This window comes from Melanotaenia boesemani, chromosome 14, assembly GCF_017639745.1.
Source record: "Melanotaenia boesemani isolate fMelBoe1 chromosome 14, fMelBoe1.pri, whole genome shotgun sequence".
In the NCBI taxonomy this organism is placed as follows: domain Eukaryota; kingdom Metazoa; phylum Chordata; class Actinopteri; order Atheriniformes; family Melanotaeniidae; genus Melanotaenia; species Melanotaenia boesemani.
The window spans coordinates 17,912,881-17,933,323 of record NC_055695.1 but is presented as its reverse complement, the minus strand read 5'-3'; the positions used below and the strand labels follow the sequence as shown (position 1 = coordinate 17,933,323).

At 39.3% G+C, this 20,443-nt stretch overlaps 3 protein-coding genes across 15 annotated transcripts in view; 2 read left to right on the top strand and 1 right to left on the bottom strand.

The window, feature by feature from the left end:
* The window catches only part of szt2 (SZT2 subunit of KICSTOR complex), a 71,402-nt gene extending 69,216 nt beyond the window's left edge, over window positions 1-2,186 (bottom strand). For all 8 annotated transcript variants that reach the window (XM_042005369.1, XM_042005376.1, XM_042005371.1 and 5 more), the window contains exons 1-2: window positions 2,032-2,186; window positions 1,281-1,406 (exon numbers count right to left, since the gene is read on the bottom strand). In XM_042005369.1, coding sequence (XP_041861303.1) covers window positions 1,281-1,406; window positions 2,032-2,055 — 150 coding nt within the window. In that variant the 5' untranslated portion in view covers window positions 2,056-2,186. The remainder of the gene's footprint in view (window positions 1-1,280; window positions 1,407-2,031) is intronic.
* A 2,223-nt stretch (window positions 2,187-4,409) lies between these two features.
* On the top strand, window positions 4,410-9,673 carry ddx10 (DEAD (Asp-Glu-Ala-Asp) box polypeptide 10). 2 transcript variants are annotated; one of them, XM_042007019.1, is made up of 3 exons: window positions 4,410-5,417; window positions 5,490-5,843; window positions 7,870-9,673. In XM_042007019.1, exons 1-3 carry the CDS (start codon window positions 4,494-4,496, stop codon window positions 9,040-9,042), a joined length of 2,451 nt encoding a protein of 816 aa, XP_041862953.1. In that variant the 5' UTR covers window positions 4,410-4,493; the 3' UTR covers window positions 9,043-9,673. The 2 variants fall into 2 exon arrangements, with proteins under 2 accessions (XP_041862953.1, XP_041862952.1); XM_042007018.1 differs by having other exon boundaries at window positions 4,410-5,843.
* Window positions 9,674-10,836: 1,163 nt separating this feature from the next.
* Window positions 10,837-20,443, top strand: part of LOC121653455 (transcription initiation factor TFIID subunit 4-like) — a 26,699-nt gene continuing 17,092 nt past the window's right edge. For 3 of the 5 annotated variants that reach the window (XM_042006966.1, XM_042006965.1, XM_042006962.1), the window contains exons 1-6: window positions 10,837-10,907; window positions 11,397-11,889; window positions 13,530-13,651; window positions 13,732-13,854; window positions 18,011-18,139; window positions 20,082-20,204. In XM_042006966.1, coding sequence (XP_041862900.1) covers window positions 10,899-10,907; window positions 11,397-11,889; window positions 13,530-13,651; window positions 13,732-13,854; window positions 18,011-18,139; window positions 20,082-20,204 — 999 coding nt within the window. In that variant the 5' untranslated portion in view covers window positions 10,837-10,898. The remainder of the gene's footprint in view (window positions 10,908-11,396; window positions 11,890-13,529; window positions 13,652-13,731; window positions 13,855-18,010; window positions 18,140-20,081; window positions 20,205-20,443) is intronic. The other 2 variants (XM_042006963.1, XM_042006964.1) reach the window with 2 other exon arrangements.

Genomic DNA, 20,443 nt, shown 5'->3' with positions numbered 1-20,443 from the left:
AGTAAATGCCTAAAACTGGGGATGTTTAAATACTGTACTCATTAGGCAGCAGATGAGCAGTGGTAGAAATTCTTTGCATAATAAATTAATCATGTGTATAATTATATCCTAGCCAAATATTGACATGGAGGGAAAATTACCATGGAAAAACACTTCATCACATACAATTTTGATAAAAGGGTGAGAATATGTTCAGTCAGAGGCTTCTTCAGCGCCATTGAACCCTTCAAATAAATCAAATTTATCCATTGTCAAACCAAAAACTTTAAAGACTCCATATTATGTTCATTAATTACTGATGGGAACTGAAAACTGGTTCCTATTTTTCAAAAGCATCGGAATTGTACTTGTCTGAGTTTATTTAATCCTTTATCAGTTTCAGCAGATTCTGAAGAAATCCACACTGATTGCAGATCAATGTCATAGGCATGAATCTTTATAGGCTGCTATAAAAATAAAGTCCAGACAGAGATAACGAAGAGGACCACAGCAGGGCAACATTTCTCAAAGAAAAGCAAAAACTAACAGTTTCAAAGTCTGCAAAATTATTTTTTCACCAGCAACCCAGTGAAGCATCTTCATGTGATTCATTTCCATCAGTGCCTAATATCTGATGCTCCTCATATGTGCAACACAAGAACTTCTAATACTGTTTACCAACCCCTATCTATTACATTAGGTGATATTTAACCAATGGTAGATATAATTTCACACATTTTGAATGTGTCTAAAGAGACAACAGCTACAGCAACAACTAGACTGATCAGTTAAACCATTTCATACCCGCTGCACATGAAGGGGAAGAAATGAGCGAGTAAAGATTGAACAGGTCTCACACTGCAACTTTTCTTAACAGTTTAAAACCTTAGATCTTTAGGTTTGTTGTAATGGCAACTTCCTTTTATCAGCAACTTCATGTAACAAAAAAACCCACCCATTAATTTCAGGAAAAACTTTCCCACAAAAGCTAGCATCACACACAGAGAAGTCCAAACTGTGGGTATATACAAGTACGTAGGTACACAATCTGATTCTCAGCTTAAGTTTGATCCAAACATGAAACCGAGAACGAAATGAGGACAACAAAGAATTCAGCTGATGCAGAAGTTGTGTTTCTTAAGTGTATTCAATTTAATTTCTATCAGACTTTTATAATACTGTAATTCATATGTTGCTATACTGGCTTTTCTGTAAAGAGCAATAGCCTAAACACTTTTGTCAAAGTCCATTTAAGAAACTGCGAAAAAATAGACTGAATTTAAGAGGCGGCACCAACTCACCACTTCAGGTGTTGAGGCTGGCCAGATGACTTGATTTAGTTTACTAAGGAACCACGCCAGACGCACATTCCTAGATATCCGATAGTCCTCCTTCATGAGCAGGTAGATCTGATCAGCCTCTTCTACCTGAAGATGCAAAACACAAAGTACAAGAAGATATTGTTAAACCAAGCTCACTCATGTCAAATGATTGTGTGGCTTAGTCATCAGTTGTTAAGCTGACAGCATCCATTATATTGTGTGCTTATGTGAACTTAATAGTGCTTCACTAATGTGAAGTGGAAGCTACATTTGAAAGAAATGTAAAGTACTGAAGTTCAGTTCAGTTAAATCATCTCTAAAGTTAATCAAGTGAACACTAGATTATATGGGAATGGTTTTAAGTAAACCCAAATTCAAAAACAGGATAACTTTGTGCTGATTAAATGAGCAAATGTTTTCACGAAAGGGGAGGTTTCATTTAACTTTGTTTCAGACAGATGGAAAACAGTACTTACATTCGTCTTATATCTTACCCATTACTCACCCAGATAATCAGACCTGAGCTCGATGTCTGTAACTAACCATCTTAATGCTAACAGCTGCTGCTGCTGCTAGCTGTGGCAGCTAACGTCAATAAAAACTCCGTCAGCTCGAGACGTTTTCATTGTGTTTCACTTTGAACTGAACTTTATCGAGTTCTGACTGCTGGTACCAACCTACAAATGAAGAATGGTCGGTTTCTCTAAATGCACGCACTCTTGAATGTTACCTCATTGTCTTGTCTCTCTGCCATGCTTTGTGTCGCATAGGAGCAGCAGGAATGTCCGCGAGCCCCAGCCGATCAATATCCACTGTGGTTTGTCAAAAAATAATCTGTATAAATACTTGTTTACCATCTGCCTTGTCTAATGATCAGGTGCTCGTGCTGCACTGTCAGCTCCGATGTGGTCTCATGCAACTTCCGCTATTGTATTTCAAATTACAATTAGCCATGCTTGAACCAGAGGTAGTTCAAACTCTTTGTCCTGAAAGCAGGAACTCTTTAACGAGTCAATATTAATTTTAGATTTTTTTAAAACACACATTTTTAAACGCCATAATCTAACACGTTGATCTTGTGCTGTTATTTACTTTAGAAAAGAACAAATCGATTTTCCTATCTGTTCGTGTTTTACTTTGAATTTTCACAAGACACTTCCGGAATGTTTTTTTTTTTTTCCTTCTTTCTTTTTTGAGCGGCTTGTGACCCGGAAGTATCGCTGAATATTTGTTTGTTCACTTACTTGTTCGTATTCTCATTTTTATGACCAGGGAAGCGGAAAGGTGTTGTCACAAAAGCAAACAGGAAAACGGGAAGTTTAGCTTGACAATTGTTTGAGTAACTGCCGACCTATGATAAAACAAAGAGCGTCAGGGGTAGTCAAGTCCTTTATCGAACTATAATGATTAAAAGAGAGAGAGAGAGAGAGAGAGAGAGAGACTAAAAGAGCTTTAGGGTTGCATTTTAAACTATCTAAATGTCTTTTTGTTGTGATAACTATAGGGAATTCAAAGGCAAAGTCTTATTCTTGAAATTTGCCAGCCACTTATGTTGAGATTTATTTGTTTCTCGAGTCTTTGAATACTCAATCAGCGCCATCTGCTGATGTGTTGTACTTCGAGAAATGGTACAGTATGTAAGCTGCTGTGCTCTAGTTTTTTTGTTTTTTTTCTCGTTCCCCATTTTATGTTAATTTCCCATTATAATCTTCACTTCCATTAAAGACCTTAAATTATATTACTAGCTATTTGTTTTTCTAATAATTAGTTTTTTATTAGCATATTTTATTATAAAGATATTAGGTCATTAGACTATTTCACCCAGGCAAATATGTCGTTCTTATTACATGCTCAGTCTTACTCATTAAAACCACCAACAGCCAGCCATCTTAATTACACTGGGTGATAAAGAGCACTTATCTAACTAGATTTATATGAACAGCATAATATGCTAATTTCTAGTTCTATTTTAGCATAAGTGACTTTACCCCTCCATTTTTACTTTTTATTTGCACCCATTTTATTTAAAAAAAAATATTGCCAGTCCATGCTGCTTACAAATTAAATACTTGATAATAAATAAATAAATAAATAAAACCTCCTTACTCTTCCTTCAGAGCTTTTCTTTATATATCTCATCTCTATTTCTGGAGCCAAACTGGATTCTGTTGTGCCATTAATATATGATAACTCATCTTTAGACCATAGCCCAGACAAATATATATTTTATATCAGCTTGAAAAGGTCCCAAGTGACTCATAACATGTTCAAGCTGGTATAGAAAATGAATAGATGTCTATGTAAATACACTCACAATAACTTTGTCTTATGAACATCCCACAAAAGTCCTGATATTACTCTACACAAAGGGTGAAGTAAGAATGTTATCTGCAGGACCCAAGGCCAAGCACCTCCCTGAAGGCCAAGCACCTCAATCAGAACATGGAACCAAGACAAAATGTAAACAGATGTCCTGTTAACATCTTGAGGAGAATACTATAGGAAACCAAGAGTAGGTACTGAAAATGTCTTTTTGATACCTTATTGAGGTCTTCTTGTTTGCTGGTAACTTTCTCCACTTAGTTTCTTACCTTACTTCTGCTCTGTATCCATGGTGTTTACTCTTCAACTTGATGGAATGGGTCTTAGCAGGAGTTAGGAAACTTCAATCAGCTTTCCCTGCTTGTAAAGAAACTCCTTTGTTGGTACAGTTACTCATCATAACACAATGTTAAATTTGGCAAGTAAGAGACATTACTGAAGCAGCACAGCATCCAAACCAAGACTTAAAAAAATCACAGAAACAGATAAACATAAAAAACATCAAAACTCAAGATATAAAATGTCCCTCTTATCTACTTGCGAGATGGTTCATAAATATATTTTCTTGTCGAAAAAAATAATTAACGTTTTGGGACTCTTGCTTTCTTATTTAAAATTCATGAATTATTGTGTTAATACTCTAGTATGTAACACCAAAGGAATATAGATGTTATCCCATTAACGATTAGAAGAGTGTGAAGACTGATTAAACCAAGCAGATGGCTCTAATGCTTCCTCTTCGCGGATGAGCTACTGCAAAACATCGAAGAAGTGGTGGGTCGCGCGATGATGACATCATATTTTGCGCGACATAAAACTGGCTTACCCCACGCTGTCAGCCTGGATTTTAAGTTTGTCTGTTAGCAAACCATGGAGAAAAAAGCGGCTAACCCTACCAAAAAGAAACCAAAACCCGAAAAGATGAAAAACTGCGATGATCCTGTCAAAAACTTTGAGAAGTGGAAGAAAAAGTACAATAAGACAAAAGCACGAGTGAAACACGAGAAAGCGCAGAGGAAGAAACCCGAGTGGCAAGTTGAACGAGAATACATCAACAAGCTTGTTAGTAGGTACGGAGACGTCAACATCAAGGAGGTTGTCAAATTTTCAGATTTCCCTCTTTCCAAAAAAACCTTGCTAGGTTTGCAGGAAGCTCAGTTCAGACAGCCTACTGAGATCCAAAGGCAGACAATCGGCTTCGCTTTGCAAGGTAAAGATGTTCTCGGTGCGGCGAAGACTGGCTCAGGGAAGACCTTAGCCTTTCTCATTCCGGTGCTGGAATGTCTTTATCGCCAGCAGTGGACCTCAATGGACGGCCTCGGTGCTCTCATCATATCTCCAACCAGAGAGCTTGCATACCAGACCTTTGAAGTTCTCCGCAAAGTGGGCAAGAACCATGAGTTTTCCGCGGGGCTGGTCATCGGTGGCAAGGACCTAAAAACTGAGTCAGAGAGAATACCCCAAACTAACATTGTCATTTGCACACCTGGCCGGCTGCTTCAGCACATGGACGAGACAGCCACTTTTCATGCCAGCAGTCTTCACATGCTCGTCCTGGACGAGGCAGACCGCATCCTGGACATGGGTTTTGCAGAAACACTCAATGCCATTGTAGAGAACCTTCCCAAGTCCCGACAGACCCTCCTTTTCTCTGCCACACAGACCAAGTCCGTTAAAGACCTGGCCAGGCTCAGTCTCAAAGATCCAGAGTATGTCTGGGTCCATGAGAAAGCCAAATTCAGCACGCCAGCCACCTTGGAGCAAAGCTATGTGGTGTGTGAGCTCCACCAAAAGGTAAACATGCTTTACTCATTTATAAGAAGCCACCTAAAAAAAAAAATCATGGTCTTTTTTGCCTGCTGCAAGGAGGTGCAATACCTTTTTCGAGCCTTCTGCCGTCTCAGACCTGGAATCCCCATCCTGGCCTTACATGGTAAGCAGCAGCAGATGAAGAGGGTGGAGGTCTACAATGATTTCCTCAGAAAGCAGAATGCAGTGCTCTTTGCTACGGACATAGCTGCCAGGGGCCTTGATTTCCCTGCTGTTAACTGGGTGCTGCAGTTTGACTGTCCAGAGGATGCAGACACTTACATCCACAGGGTGGGCCGAACAGCGAGGTACAAGGAAGGTGGCGAGGCCTTACTGCTTCTGTTGCCTTCAGAGGAGAACGGCATGTTGGCACAGCTGCAGGAGAAGAAGGTCCCCATCAATAAGATCCAAGTAAGACGACATGCATCCACAGATCTAATACACACACCTCACACACACAGTAAGCAAAAATATAAGAAACACTGAAAAGTGTTGCAGTTTATGCTCAATGTTAATTGACTTAAAACCTAAACAACAAACAGATATGAAGAATATTGCAGCTTTCCTGTCATAAAAACAATTTCATCAAAGGATAAAAAAGATTATATGATAAGAGTTTCATTTCATTTGTAATATTAATTTGAGTATAGTGAAACATATAGCAGCTATACTAAAATTAGATTTTAGTTGACGAATGATTCAAACAAGGGATTGTAATTGGCTGTGTGGTTGGTTTTATTTTTAAATAAGGTTTTAAATTTATAAATGACACACTTGATGAAAAGTAATGCAACCAGTACAGCACACATGTTTCCACTGGCCTTTTAAGTGAAGAACTGCTTGTGATGCTGTGTTTGACAGTGGATTTATATTTATTTTGTATTTGGTACACGGCTGGAACGTGCACGCAGCTGTCCTCTGTGTTCAAACATCACATTTTTGTCAAAATGCAAGTAGAGCTGAAGCCCCTGAAACCCAGTGAACATAAATCTGCTCTTGTGTCACCGGGTTCGATCGAAATATTAGTCACTTCTCTCAAAACCTGTAAAACTGAGCTGTTTTTGTGAAGATGATGGTTATGTAAAAGGACTATGATCATTTGAAAATTGAATCTATTTATTTTAATATTGGAATTTAAGATTTAAATATTAAATATTTTTTATGGGCCTATAAAGAGAAAGTTATTTCCCTTGGCAGTCGGAACTAAAAGATTACAAATTAAATGGGCAGAAACATAATTTGTCATCACGGTGAACTAGTCCTTTATTTAATTTTAAAATTAATTTGGTTGTGAGGCAGCGAGAAATCGTTTTGTTCTCTGTTAAATTTGGACAGCAGTTTTTTTTTTTTTTTTTTTGTTTGTTTTTTTTTTTACAATTTTTTATTGTTTTCAACAAGTACAGCATTCAGACAGCAATACAGGTACATTGCTATAAAATAATACAAAAGTTAAAAAAACAAACAAACAAACAAAACAAAAAAAAAAAACCTTAGTGGCGGTTTTAGGATAGTATCGGCATCAGCACCATGCATTCTTGTTACTGATAGCGCCATATTTATTATATCAATGTATGTGTTAACCCAGAGAGGCCCGTTAGGAGCATGCGTCTTTTCCAACATGTCAGCTGTAGTGAGGCGGTATAATTCAAGAGTAACACACTGGGAGAACAAGGTACAGTGATATCCAGTACAACAGATAGATTAGCACAGCCTCGCCCCAAAAAAGCCTCATGTCTTTACATTCCCAGTACATATGCATGTATAATTAGAGAACAGTTTGATGGGACTGACCAGCTGTCTGACAATTACAGAAACTGGAGAAATGGAAAAGATGTTTGGCAATTTCCCTGTTGTGGAGCTTTGTGAACAAAATGAAAAGCACCGTTTTATGTGACTTTTAAGATTCATTAATATATTTTCAGACTACATAAGACATTGCAGTTATATAGGTTTAATCTGAGGTTACATTAATATGTATTTCTACAAATCTATGATGCAAACAAATCTGTGTGAGAACCACAGTTTAAAAGTTTTTCATTTTAAAGCATAAAGTGGAGAACAGTAAAATTGTGCAGATGTGCTTAAGTGGAATTTGTTTTCTATAAAACAGCTAATGATGTGCTTGTTTTTTTTCAATATAACATCTTTATAAACCATTTATATAATTTCTCGTTGTGTTTGTTTGGCCACTGTTCAGTCAAACAGGGAAAGAAAGTGTTTCTTTGTTTTATATCTTCATCACATCCTGGTAGCTTAAAGTGAGCCATGTGGAACTGAACATTCGGAGAATATTTAGGTGTACCTGCTGTCCTTGAATACAGTCCAATGAGTTATGGCCCATGTAAACAGCACAAACCTAAATATTTCACTGTTCCAAGACCAAAAAACTCAATGGCCTCCTCACCGTTGATTAATTTCATTGTTTGTTTTATTCCAGGTGAACCCAGACAAACTGCAGAGTGTACAACAGAAACTCGAGGCCTTCCTGGCCCAGGAGAAGGAGCAGAAAGAGAGAGCACAGAGGTGTTTTGTTTCCTACCTGCGTTCGGTCTATCTGATGAAGAACAAAGATGTGTTTGATGTCTTTAAACTCCAGATCCACCCGTATGCTCTGTCTCTGGGCCTTGCTGTGGCTCCTAGAGTGCGCTTCCTGAATAAAGCTCAGGCACAGAAAGCTGAGGCAAAAGGACGAGTAGAGGAGGAGCAGTCCGATGAAGAGGAAGAGCTCATGAACTTTAAGGCCCAGCTCAAAGGGAAGGGGTCTCATGATGAAAGCCAGAACTCAGAGTCAGAGGCCTCCGAGGATGATGAAAGTGCAGAGGAAGAAGGTATGGATCAGTCCAAAATGCTGCTTCTAGGTGACAATAGTGAAGATGATGACGATCTTCGAGACGTGGACCTACTGATGGTGAAAAGAAAGGATGTCTTTAATCTCACAGAGGACCAGCAGATGCCAGAGGAGCCTAGTGAGGACTCTAAAACAACAAAGGGAAAAGAAACAAAGTACAAAGAAGCCAAAAAGGTCCTCAAGAGAAACTTTCAAGTCAACACCAAGATGACTTTCAGTGAGGCGGGAGAGGCTGTGCAGCTGTGGCCTCCTGTACAGCGGGCAGTGGCTGGAGACGAAGATGAGGAGGAGGTTTCAGGTATCGATGTGGAGAAGGCTAGAGAGAGGCTGAAACGTGAAGATCAGGAGTTTGACAAGCAGGAGTACAGAAACAGGGTGAAAGCCAAACACAGAGAGAAGAGACTGAAGGCGAAGGAAGCCAGGAGGGAGGCGAGCAGGCAGCACAGGCAGATGTCTGAAGAAGAGGATGAAGTTGTGGCGTACTTGGCCAATCACAGTGAAGACGAGTCTGATTCCTTCTCCCTACCGGACCCTGACAAACCACAGTCGTCATCATCATCTGAGGAGGAGGAGGATCAAACAAAGTCTGTTAAACGGCAGCACAGCAGTGAAAACAGCAAGGATGATGAGGACGAGGAGCTCACTATGAGCAAGAAGAAGAAAATGAAGCAACTGGATGATGAGCACACAACTCTGGACACGGGTCTGTCTCTGGCTGAAGATGAAGAGTTGGTCTTGCATCTATTGGGTGGACGAAGATAGAAATGAAGATTCAGACACAAGAATAAAAAAGTGTTTACATATACACTTAAGATTCTGCCCAGACTTTGAGTCCAGTTTCTGTTGACTTTGGGGAAAAACAACCAAGCGAAAGGGCGACTTCACCGGAAATCAGAGGCAGATGTGTTTTGTTTGGACGAGCTAAAACAATTATTACTGTAGTTTAAAATTTGAGCTAGAGATGAATGATGTTTTTCTGTGGTGATCTTAACAAACCCCCGATTTATATATATTTAATCTATGTGGACATTTAAAGAGCTGTTTTTATCAGTCTAAATATGTGTAAGCATTTCATGGCTTCAGCGCTGTAGAACAGACAGGTCATAAACAGATTTATTCAGGCAAGCCAAAGGCTTTGTGTACAGATAGGTCTGTGCTAATCGAACAACCTTTCTGTTGAATGTTTTCTTTTGTATGAATATAAACTACAGCCAGGAGGCTCTCTGTTTCATACTTCTTTCTCAGAGATCTTGTATGCTATTTAAAACCTTCCTCCAGTAATAAGGACTGAGTATTTAACAGGATCTAAGTCTTATGTATTAATAAAATCAGATAATGCTGTAACAGATTTGATATGACCCTGCTAAATTACTAATTAAAGAGTTTTATTGCCCATTGAGTCTTTATATAATGGTATGAAAATAATTTTGATGATGGAGATATTTGTATGCATTTTAGGTACATTTATTAGGTTAAATACTCCACATGATAAACTATTTGGGTCACTGAAGAGTCGCACAGGTAGTTAGAAATGGTAAACAAGTTTGTTTCCCATGAGGTACAGCTGGTCCAACAACTGACAAGTCATTTTCTGAAGAATGAAAACACATTTGAGTAGGAGGTTGGATAAGTACTTCACTTCCACAATCCTACACCCCTGACCAGTTGCAGCATTAATACACACAGGTCTGGATTCTCCTGATGAAAAATTAAGTTCTAGTCATTGTCAGTTCGATGCATCACAAAAAATATCTTTTTGCCCAAAAGAAGACAGCCAGTTGGTTCACAATTATGTATCTGAAGTCACACTTCACCTGTCATGGTCATGTCAACACCCCCTTTATATTACATGTCACTTAAGAATATCCTTTTTATGGCCTTATCTGGGTAACAAAATGTCAGAACCAACAAGGTGCTCAGTGAGCTTAAATACCATCAATGAAACTGTAGTTTTGCTGTAGTAATTTATATGAATGACTAAAACAAATATAATGTTGTATTAAAACAGTAGCAGTACAGTTTTGTAGGGCAAAATATGAATTACTAAATATCAAAACTGATATGTAGGTAATCTGACAACAAAAACCCGTTTTATGACGTTTAAATTGAGTATGACACATCTGCATCCAGCAGGTGGAGCCAAAGTAACTTATTACTTGGGTAATATAAAAATTTTCAGCTCCAGTTTATCCTGTTATCTGTACTTATATATGTGGTTGCATGCTACATTCCACATAATTTTGTAATAAAGAAAATAGATTAATAGGTTTTAAATAGAAATCCAAAGTAGTATAGGGCTTAATAAATGTTGCAGTGTGTTACCAGCTTGTGGTTTTTAGAATACAAATGTCAAATGCACTCTCAGCACTTTCATTCATATTTATTTCACTTAAACTTCATAAGGTGAGTCATTATGTGGCTGCAATATTCCAATCTGCAGTTATAAATTTTTTTTTTAAATCGTACATCTGGATGTTACTTGCACACATCCATCTTTCAGCAGGCAGTTTCACGGACGTGGTCACGTATTAAAACGCCTGTTTTTTGGGGGCATTGAACGCTGCAGTAAGTAGCAGCGCGCCGCCAAGCAAACCCATAACCTGGCTGGTCGTCTAGTAATGGACGCGGTGAGTTCTGGTTGAAGCCTAAGATTGTGGCAGTTTTAACGTACCATTAACAATATAAACTAACTTAGAACTCGTATTGTATTTTGGTAACAACTTCAACCACGTGGGTGATAGTCATTATTCCTTTTTTTCCGATAAAAGCGATTTATTTAAGCTATGTCAGACTTGTTTTCGCTAGCAAGCTAACTACGGAAAACTTAAGAACATTTTCCGTTGGTAATCTTGATACCACCTTCAGCACATTAGTCTTGTTTTTAAAGACTGATGTAAAGTTTAAATAAAACCAACTGGTCGTGAAGTGACAATGACATGGTCTCAAGTTCATTAAAGTAATTAACACGAAATAATCGGGTTTATTGGTTCTTCACCCCCCCAAACAAAATTTAATATGGCATTTAAGAGATCAAACCCTTGTAAATTCATTTGAATTACAATTATGCTCGTTTGTACTAATTCTTACTCTTTTTTTTTTTTTATCATACTATCCAGGCAGAAAAAAATATGATCACCGGTAAGGCGATTAATGGCGACCAAAAGCTGGACTCATGTGGGGCACCAGTGAATGGTGACCCCTCTGTCCAAGTCAGAATAATGCAAGTTCCAGCCAAATGTGGGCCCATCACTGCCGTGAAACCTTCACCTTCTGCTGCTAGTAACTCCTCACAGAGTGAATCTGTTGCTGGTACCGGCCCACATAAAGTTATCTCCAATATTCAGGGGTACCAGCCAGCATCCTCTTCTGTTCCAGGGCCTCTTACTACTTCATCTGTCATGGTGTTTGGAAAGACAACAAACCCAGGAGGAGTGGGTTTCACCAGCCAGCAAGTAGCTGTGAGTCAGGTTCCCTCCATAAGTCAGGTCACTACACCAGGAAGGACAGTGGTGATAACTGTGCCCAGATCAGCAGTTCCACAGCCAGCCGCCCCAGCGCTGCCACAGGCTGCTTCCCAGCAGCTACCCTCTAATATCCAGATACCACCAGGTGAGCTGCAGCAAACCACTGATTGCACACAAACTGGGCTTTTGATTGATTTTAAAATTTGTACTTAAATGTGTACTGTGTACAGGTTGTGTATACAGTGTTTCTTATGTTCATAGTTTTTGCTTACTACATGTATAGTCCGTGTGACTTAAATGTAGTTGAGGACTGTCCAAAATGTCCTAGAGATGTGAATCATGGCTTATTCATTTACCATTACATCAAGCTGAATTGTATTGAATTGAATTGATTCGCAGTCTGATGTGGACCAAAGAAATAAACTGGTCCTCAGATATCATAGCAAAGATATGTCAACAGTATGTCAGTTCAAAATAATTATTGAAATGCATACAACACAAGCACAGGATCCAAAAGAAGTATCTGATCAGATGATGATACACTTGATATCCCAGAGAACTCTGCAATGTGTTGTTGTCTGGTTTTTAAATTTGAGATATTTTCTCAGAGAGCTAACAGAATAGATGAAGAAAATGTTCATCCATCCATTCGTTAGCTATACCTGCTGTTTCCAGTGCAAAGGTGCCAGGAAGGACAAAACCAAATACATTAAATGGAGAGGATAAAACAAATCAGTTCAAAGGGATTTTAGTAGGAACCCAACTTGCGAAGATTAGATAATCATTATAGAAAGACTAATGATAAAATCAGAAAAGAAAAAAATGGTCTTACACTTGGCAAGCTGTGTAAAATAGTTTTTGTTTTATGTTTTATTATGTTGTTTTTTTGCAATTTTCATGAAACCATGTGTGGCTTAAATTGGTTTAAGAAAGTGTATCTTGCATAGATTGAACAATGCGTGATATAAGCACATTTTTACAGCTTGTTCTTCCTTTATAAATCCCAGAATTTGTCTTGGAAAGGACATACTTATAGTTTTTGTGTGTTTTCATCCTGGTGCAGATTACAGTGCAGCCCTAATGTTTTCAGCAGCTGGTGAAAAATGGGGTTCTTTACCACCAAATAACTGTAGACCTTAAGCTATGAAAGCTGCCACAGCTTGGTTTATGCAAATCTCCGAGTTAGAGCACATTAATTCTTGGATGGAATATGGAGTTTTCAGAGATTAGGGTTTTTTGTTTGTCCACCCCCCTTAAGTGGGGTTGTTTAAAGTGCAGAAGAGGATTCATGCACAGAAGTTTTCTTGGTGAGTGAGCTAAAGCTAACATTGGCCTGCATGCTGTCTGATAGCAAAAGCCTGTGTTTAATTTAAAAACATTTGCAAGACTATTTGGCCATATAGACTGTGTTACATGAACTTTTTCAATGTAACTGTTTGTGGCAGAAGGGATGCTGTGTAAATATGGCTCTTGTTCAAACCACTATTATTGCTGAATTCTGTCTCCCTTCTGTGGATCATCCCAGTGACATTAGTTAAACATTGTTGCTACATGTAACTACTTTAACTTCTAATTGTTCTTCTGTTTTCTTGCAGTTGATCCTACTGCAAAGACATTTGCAACATTATTTTACTAAAGCAAGAAAGACACCAGTTAAAAATCATCTATTTTCCCTCTTTTATGTTCACATAAGCATTCTTCAGCCAGCTGTTTTTTTTTCTTTTTTTAAGGGGAAAAATCCTTTAATTATAGTGGGTTGCAATTTTGAAATCTTCCTCACTGCAGGTATGATGCTGATCCGCAGTGATGGTGGTCAGCTGATGTTGGTGACTCAGCAGGCTTTGACACAGGCTCAACTGGGATCAAGAATTGTCAGTAGTCAAGCACCCAAAACACCAATCCAGCAGGTATATATTTTCCTGCTTTTCATTTATTGCAAATCCTCTAAAAGAAGTCCCTCTTTACTATCACTGTTGTCTCAACTAAGGTTGACATGTCTGGAATTCAGGTATCGACAGCTGTTGGAAATAAAAATACTGAGAAGGTAACAGTGATCAGGATGGCAACCACATCTACTTGCCAGCCAGGACCAGTCCAGAAGACAGCTGTGGTAAAGATGCAAGTACTTGTTTACGATTAACAGACACTAACAGCAGATCATGGTCAAATTCCTTGGGGTGTGTTGAGGGGCAAGTAAAGGAGAGATGTTGACTTGTGAATATGTTTATAGGAATGCAACAATACAATGATTTGTAATGTTTTCCTCATTATTTTACCTTTTCCAGTGAAAATAATCCAGTCTGTTCTGTTCTTGAACAAGGGCATTGAAATCTGGCTGAATGTCTGAGGTAGCTATGCGAAGGACCGTTGAGAGGTCATCTGTGAGGATCTGTGTTTAGATTTGTTGAACTTCATCACTGAGAATATCTGTTCACATACATAAGTAGATCCAAAGAGGACTAGAATCCTCTGAGCATGCCTCCTCTTGTGTGGAAAGTTCTCTTCTTTGATGGAGGAATAAAAGTCTAGCAGTGAGACTGACCTGAAGTGCTCTCCCAGAAGTGTGTCAGACTGCAGGTCAGTGAGTTCCATCTGGACATCCCTTTGAGGATTATCCACACTGCAGTTGAAGGGAGAAGAAACCATATGCATTTCATTCTCAAGAGCTTTGAAATCTTGAAATCACATTGAAAACTCTGCATGCAGTGCTTCTAACATGGCTGAGTACTTGTGGAGGTGATCTGCTGATCGTGTGGCCTTCACTGCACTGTACATCTCATGCACAAAAATGCCCTTGCACTGCAGTTTGACATTTAGTTCGTTCACATTAGTGCAGTCACATTCACAGCGAATCCAAGGTCTGCCACCCAGTCTTCATCTCATTCTTCATCAAGCTCTGGGATGTCATGTCCTTTCTTTACACAGAAATCCTAAATCTATTCTGTCAGGTCCCAGACACTTTTCAGTTCCTTGCCTAGGCCGAGCCACCTGCCAGGGCAGTGATAGCTTATGTCGCCATGTTCCATTTCATTTCCCTCCAAAACTGAAACAAATTGTCTGTGATTTAATGCTCGCTCTGTTGAAGGTAACTGTTCTAGTTACAGCATCAACAACGTGGTCCATCTTTAACACTGTCTTACACAACACTTCCTTATGTATAATACAATGCAAAAATGTCCATTTCTGCACAGAGTTAATTTCTGTCACTTTATCCTGCATTCTCTTTAAAAGACCAACATTTTTCCCAGTCAGATTTAAACAACCATCTGTTGTCACACCTGCTAGATTGTCCAGTTTCAGTCATAACTTGTCCAAACACGCATAAACCTCTGTGAATAAGTCATAACCAGTGGTTGTCCCTTTCATTGACTGCATTGCTGCCAGCTCCTCTGTGACTTGAAAGTCTGCAGTTATTCCACATAAGAAGATGAGAAGCTGGGCCGTGTCATGCACATCGCTGCTCTCATCCAAAGCCAGAGAAAAATAGTCAAAGTCTGCAGCTCTGTTCTTCAGCTGAAGTTCCAAGTTTCCAGCGATGTCCTCAACCAGCCTCGTCACAGTGCATCAGGAGAGTAAGCCGTTCTCAAACATGTCCTTTTTCTCCGGGCATATCAGTGCAATAGAGTCCAATAAGCACTCCTTAACAAACTCTCCATCAGAAAAAAATTACTTTTTCTGGCAATTTTGTGAGAAATGACATAACTTGTCCTAACTACTGGATCCTAACGGCTGCATCTCTGTGAAGTTTGGTATAAAGTCCTTGTTGGGTATGAAGTTTTGCCAGCAACACTACAGACACCCCTGCATGCTCTTTTTCAAACAGATTTTTGTATTTGTCCTCATGTTTGGTTGTGTAGTGGCGATTCAAATTGTAATTTTTTTAACACAGTGACCTGTGCAATACAAATCAAGCACACAGCTTTACCTTTAATTTCTGTGAAGAAGTACTTGGCAGTCAAAGTATTGTTAAAAACACAACATTCGTTATCAACTTTTCTTAGCGTTAGCTGACATCTTGAGGGTAAACTTGCTAGCATCACTTGTCGCTGTTCACCTTAACTCAAAGCGTGCATCACGCACATACGTCAATACGGAAGTAGCTTAATGCTTTTCAAAATAAAAGCAGCACGGTTTTATTGTGCGCACAACATAGATATTTTTATAATCTATCTATGTTGTAATTTCTGATTGGCCTTACGAGGGCGGGATAGGGACGCACAAAGGGCCGGATGTGGGCTGTAATATACCCAGGTCTATACTAAACTGTGGCTTAGAGGTTTTCTTGCATCATCTCGGGCTGTGGTTCCTGTGAGTGATTCGGTGGAAGTAAGACATACCAGATTATGTAGCAAGGACAGGCAGAAGAGCTGTGTGCATCGTTTACACAGAATAAATTCAGCATTTGTTTTCTCTAGTGGAGCAGATGCAGTGGGGTTGAAACCTCCAGAGATCAACATGAATGATTTGCTGTTGTTTTTAACGTTGCGACAACTGAGCGGAGGACATCAAAGACAGCACTTGACATCAGTGGTGGTGCAGGCATTGGAGTCTGATAAATACTCTTGTAGTCATAGTTCTGTGAAACCCAAGATGCTGCATTCCTGATATTCCTGCTACGTCCTTACGAGTACTCTAAGCTCATTGGTTTATTTGCCAGTCACCTCACATTCTTTATTATGATCAGGGGAAGAGATGGTTTGAGCTTTTGCCATCTGCCTGACATCCACAGTGTTTTCTCTTCAACTCATAAGTGATTTGTGGTCAGATCTTAGATTTGTGGATTAGTTGTGCTTTGGAAAGCTCAGTCAGCTCCTCTGATTTGTGAAACACTTATCATCTTAGATGTGAACTCAGCTGTTTAAAAAGTGTCAGAAATAAAATAAGAAATCAACAGCTTCCACACCAGCTTAGAAAAAGCAATGTTTTGTTTCAGAAAGCTACAAATACACATAAAATGATTGGGGCTGCTGCAGCTTGCTGCCACTTGGTGCAACACATTCTAAAATTATAAGTGGGTCTGGCATTAAGTTTGAAAACTCAAAATGACACAGCAAAACCCCACCCCGCTGTGGACAAAGTTTTTGTGACGTATGAAATGGCCCTCTTCACTATACACCTCTTCACTCAGTGCAATCATTAGCTCTCATGGTTTCTCCTACCACTGCTATGCAGATGACACTCAGCTTTTCCTTTCTTTCCCACCTGACGACACAACCGTCTGAGTGCGAATATCGGCATGCCTTGCTGATATCTCCGCATGGATGAAGGATCACCACCTTCAGCTAAATCTGTCCAAGACCAAGCTTATTGTCTTTCCAGCCAATCCTTCTTTACCGCCACAGATGAGCGTGCAGCTTGACTCTATTACGTTTGTTTCTACATCTTCTACCAGGAATCTTGGTGTCATGGTAGACAACCAGCTGACCTTTAAGGACCATGTTGCCTCGGTTTCCTGGTCTTGCCGATTTGCTCTCTACAACATCAGGAGGATCAGACCCTACCTGACTGAACACACGACCCAGCTCCTGGTCCAGGCTCTGGTCATTTCACTCATTGACTACTGCAAGTCCTTACTGGCAGGCCTGCCTGCATGCTCAGTTAAACCTCTGCAGATGATCCAGAATGCAGCAGCATGTCTGGTCTTCAACCAGCCCAAAAGAGCTCGTCACTCCGCTGCTAATCGCTCTTCACTGGGTTCCAGTCGCAGCGTGCATCAAATTCAAAACTCTGCTTCTGGCTCACAAAACAATAACCCAAACGGCTCCTGTCTACCTCCACTCCTTAATCCAGAGCTACACTCCCTCTCCATTGTTACGCTTTGCCGGTGAAAGACGCCTAGTGCTCCCACCACAATGTGGCACAAAATCAGTAGCTATACTCTTTTCCTCTGTTGTTTCCCAGTGGTGGAATGATCTACCTAACGCCAATCTGCACAGTCCTTATCCACTTTTAAAGAGCAAGCTAAAGACTCAGTTGTTTAAGGAGCATTTCTGCACTTAGCTTAACTCCTCTACTCAACAGAATGAGTTAGACACAGACACTGAACTACTGCAATAACTTGTGAAACCCAAAGTGGTTCCTGTCAAATCATCAGAGTGCACACCCTGACAGGTCCTGCCTCCATCTTGTAGTAGCTCTGTTCCTTCTGCCTCTACCTGCCTCAGTCATACACAACTTGAACAAGTCTTCTTTGTATCATTCAGAATAATTAACTGTGAATGATTTCAGTGCTTTTGGTTTTGGATGTAAGTTTGCATTAAATTTAGGTGATTGGTGTTACTCCCAAATCAGCTGTACCCCAGAACCTTAGTTCTGTGTCTGAACAGGGGAGCCATGCTCGCACTCAGGCTGCCCCAACAGACACCAAAAGGCAGCCACCAAGGACGTTTAGTCAGGTGAGTTTAATCATTCCTACTTGTGAACTGTATATATTTATTCTGGATTTGTTAATTAACTAAACTGTTAGCTGCTTTGCAGGAAGAACTTAAAGTTAGTGAAAAACAAATGGCATAATAGAAAGCCTTTACTTCTTCACCTACTCCTGATGATTGTGAAAATCTGTACCATGTTCAGAATTAGTACTGATATTTAGGGCTGGGTTCAGAAAATCGATTCATCGATTTTAATCAATTCAAATTAAATAAATCCAATATCGATTCATAAATCTGGAGATCGATTTTTCTAATTGTCCTCATTTCCGGTAACGCGACCCTACTCTTGCATGACTTATCGAGGCTCGGCGAGATCTTAGCATATATACACACAACTGGTTTTTCTCTGTTTCCTCTGTCCAAAATCAGCTTCTCTTGCTGAGATAATGTCAAGTTCAGATGTTTTTTTTATTCACCAGTGTGGATAACATTAATCTATAAAGTCTTTTGCAGCGCTAACGCTAAGACCACGGCACTCATATTAGCAGCTAATGCTAACCTGCGCTGTGACATTCAACAACAGGAAGTGATGTCACCACGCACGTAGTTTAAAATTAAGCTGATATGGTAATTTAAAGTCAAATTTCCTCTAGAACAGGTTTACACTTTGTCCTTTATCAAACAGTAAACAGTCTCATGCTATCTGGTTTACAAGAAGGCATGTCATAGCTGTGCCTGCTCTCAGTGTTCACGACAGTGAGCACACACACACACATGCACACACAGTTTGCCATCAGAGGCAAGCGTCAGAAAACACGCCAATCAGCTGGAAACCAGACAAAAATATGAGAGTTTTCTAAATTCTCTTGGGCAGCTGAAGATGGAAGCATGTTGCTCTGGTGAGGAGCAGATGGAGTATTTCTCCTGCTCTGGTGTTACTCTGATAGTGTCACGGTCGTCACAGCAACGTGCACAGCTGAACAAGCTGAATCTACCGTCATTAAAGGAATTTCTGAGTCGTATTACGGCTTTCAGTGGATCCGATATTCTTTGTAGGTTTTATTAACATCAACATATAATCTGAGATCTGTACTTTCAAAATATTTAGAGTGACTTCACTGAATGAAACAGTTTCATCAGGACATTTAAAAATTTGAACTTTTTTCTGTCCTGTGGGTTTTTTATATATTTATTTACTTTTTTTTCTTATCACAGCATTTCTGGTTCTGAATCTGGGGAAACACTGTATTAATATGTTATTTCAGGAATAAATGTAGATGTGTCAGATCAGATTATTACGGTAATCTGATTACTCCCAGATAACTGATTTTGATTGTCAAGTAATTGCACTGTTTTATATAAAATAAACAAAACAAAACAGGTGGTGTTATGTAATTAGCTGTAAATGAATCGATATTGAATCAGATTTAATCATTTAATCGTAATCAAATTAAAATAGGCTGTTGTGAATCAAATTAAGGAAATTAGCGACGATACCCAGCCGTACTAATATTTTAAATGTACAAAGGTCACCCTGGTGAAGAATTGTTCTCATTCAGCCTCCTGGTGGAGGCAGGAAAGTAAAAATGAGCGTATTACTCTGAAAAGTATTTGTGTTGCTTAGCCAAAGAAATTGAAAAATGAATGTGCTGTCAACAATTTTCAAAAGAAAAGATAAAATTACCTTAACATTGCTATCCATTAACACATATTTTCAGAAGCACTGTTTGTTGTATCTGTTTTGAGCTGATAATGTCCAGAATGATGTTGTAATTTTTTAATGTCAGACCAGATATGTTTAAGAGCATCTTCACAAGTATTTTATCTTCTTTTGTGTATTAAAATACCTTTTTGATTCTCCTTGTTTTCCTTAGTGGGAAAAAAGATGATTTTTGCATAAACTTTGATGCATCGATTGCAACCAAACATCCATGGGATTTTTTATTACCTCTCATTTCGCCATCAGGAGACTCTGGAAAGTGTGAAAAAGTGTAAGAACTTCCTGATAACTCTGATTAAGCTGGCCTCCAGTGACTCCAGGTCTGCCAGCATGGCAAACAACGTTAGAGGACTGGTCCGGAGTCTGCTGGTAATGCTTCCCAACTTATCACACACCAAAATTGGGAAATAACAGGATCTTGGGTTTTCTGGAGTACATTAAATGTTATTGACAGATGATCATTATAAGTCTGGATTGAGTAAAAATGATAAGACATAACCAGGAGCAGCTGGCCTATTGGAGGCGCTATAGAGAGCGCTAGGGCACCACCCTCTATTGGCCAGCCATGTCTGGACATACCCACATTACTATATAGTCAATTATTGTAG

What these genes read in the sequence shown, in the direction of transcription:
- ddx10 (XM_042007018.1), top strand. Translation starts at nt 4,494, where the DNA reads ATGGAGAAAAAAGCGGCTAACCCTACCAAAAAGAAACCAAAACCCGAA. An exon ending in TCCCCATCAATAAGATCCAA is followed by an intron (nt 5,844 to 7,869) that starts GTAAGACGACAT and finishes GTTTTATTCCAG; the next exon opens with GTGAACCCAGACAAACTGCA.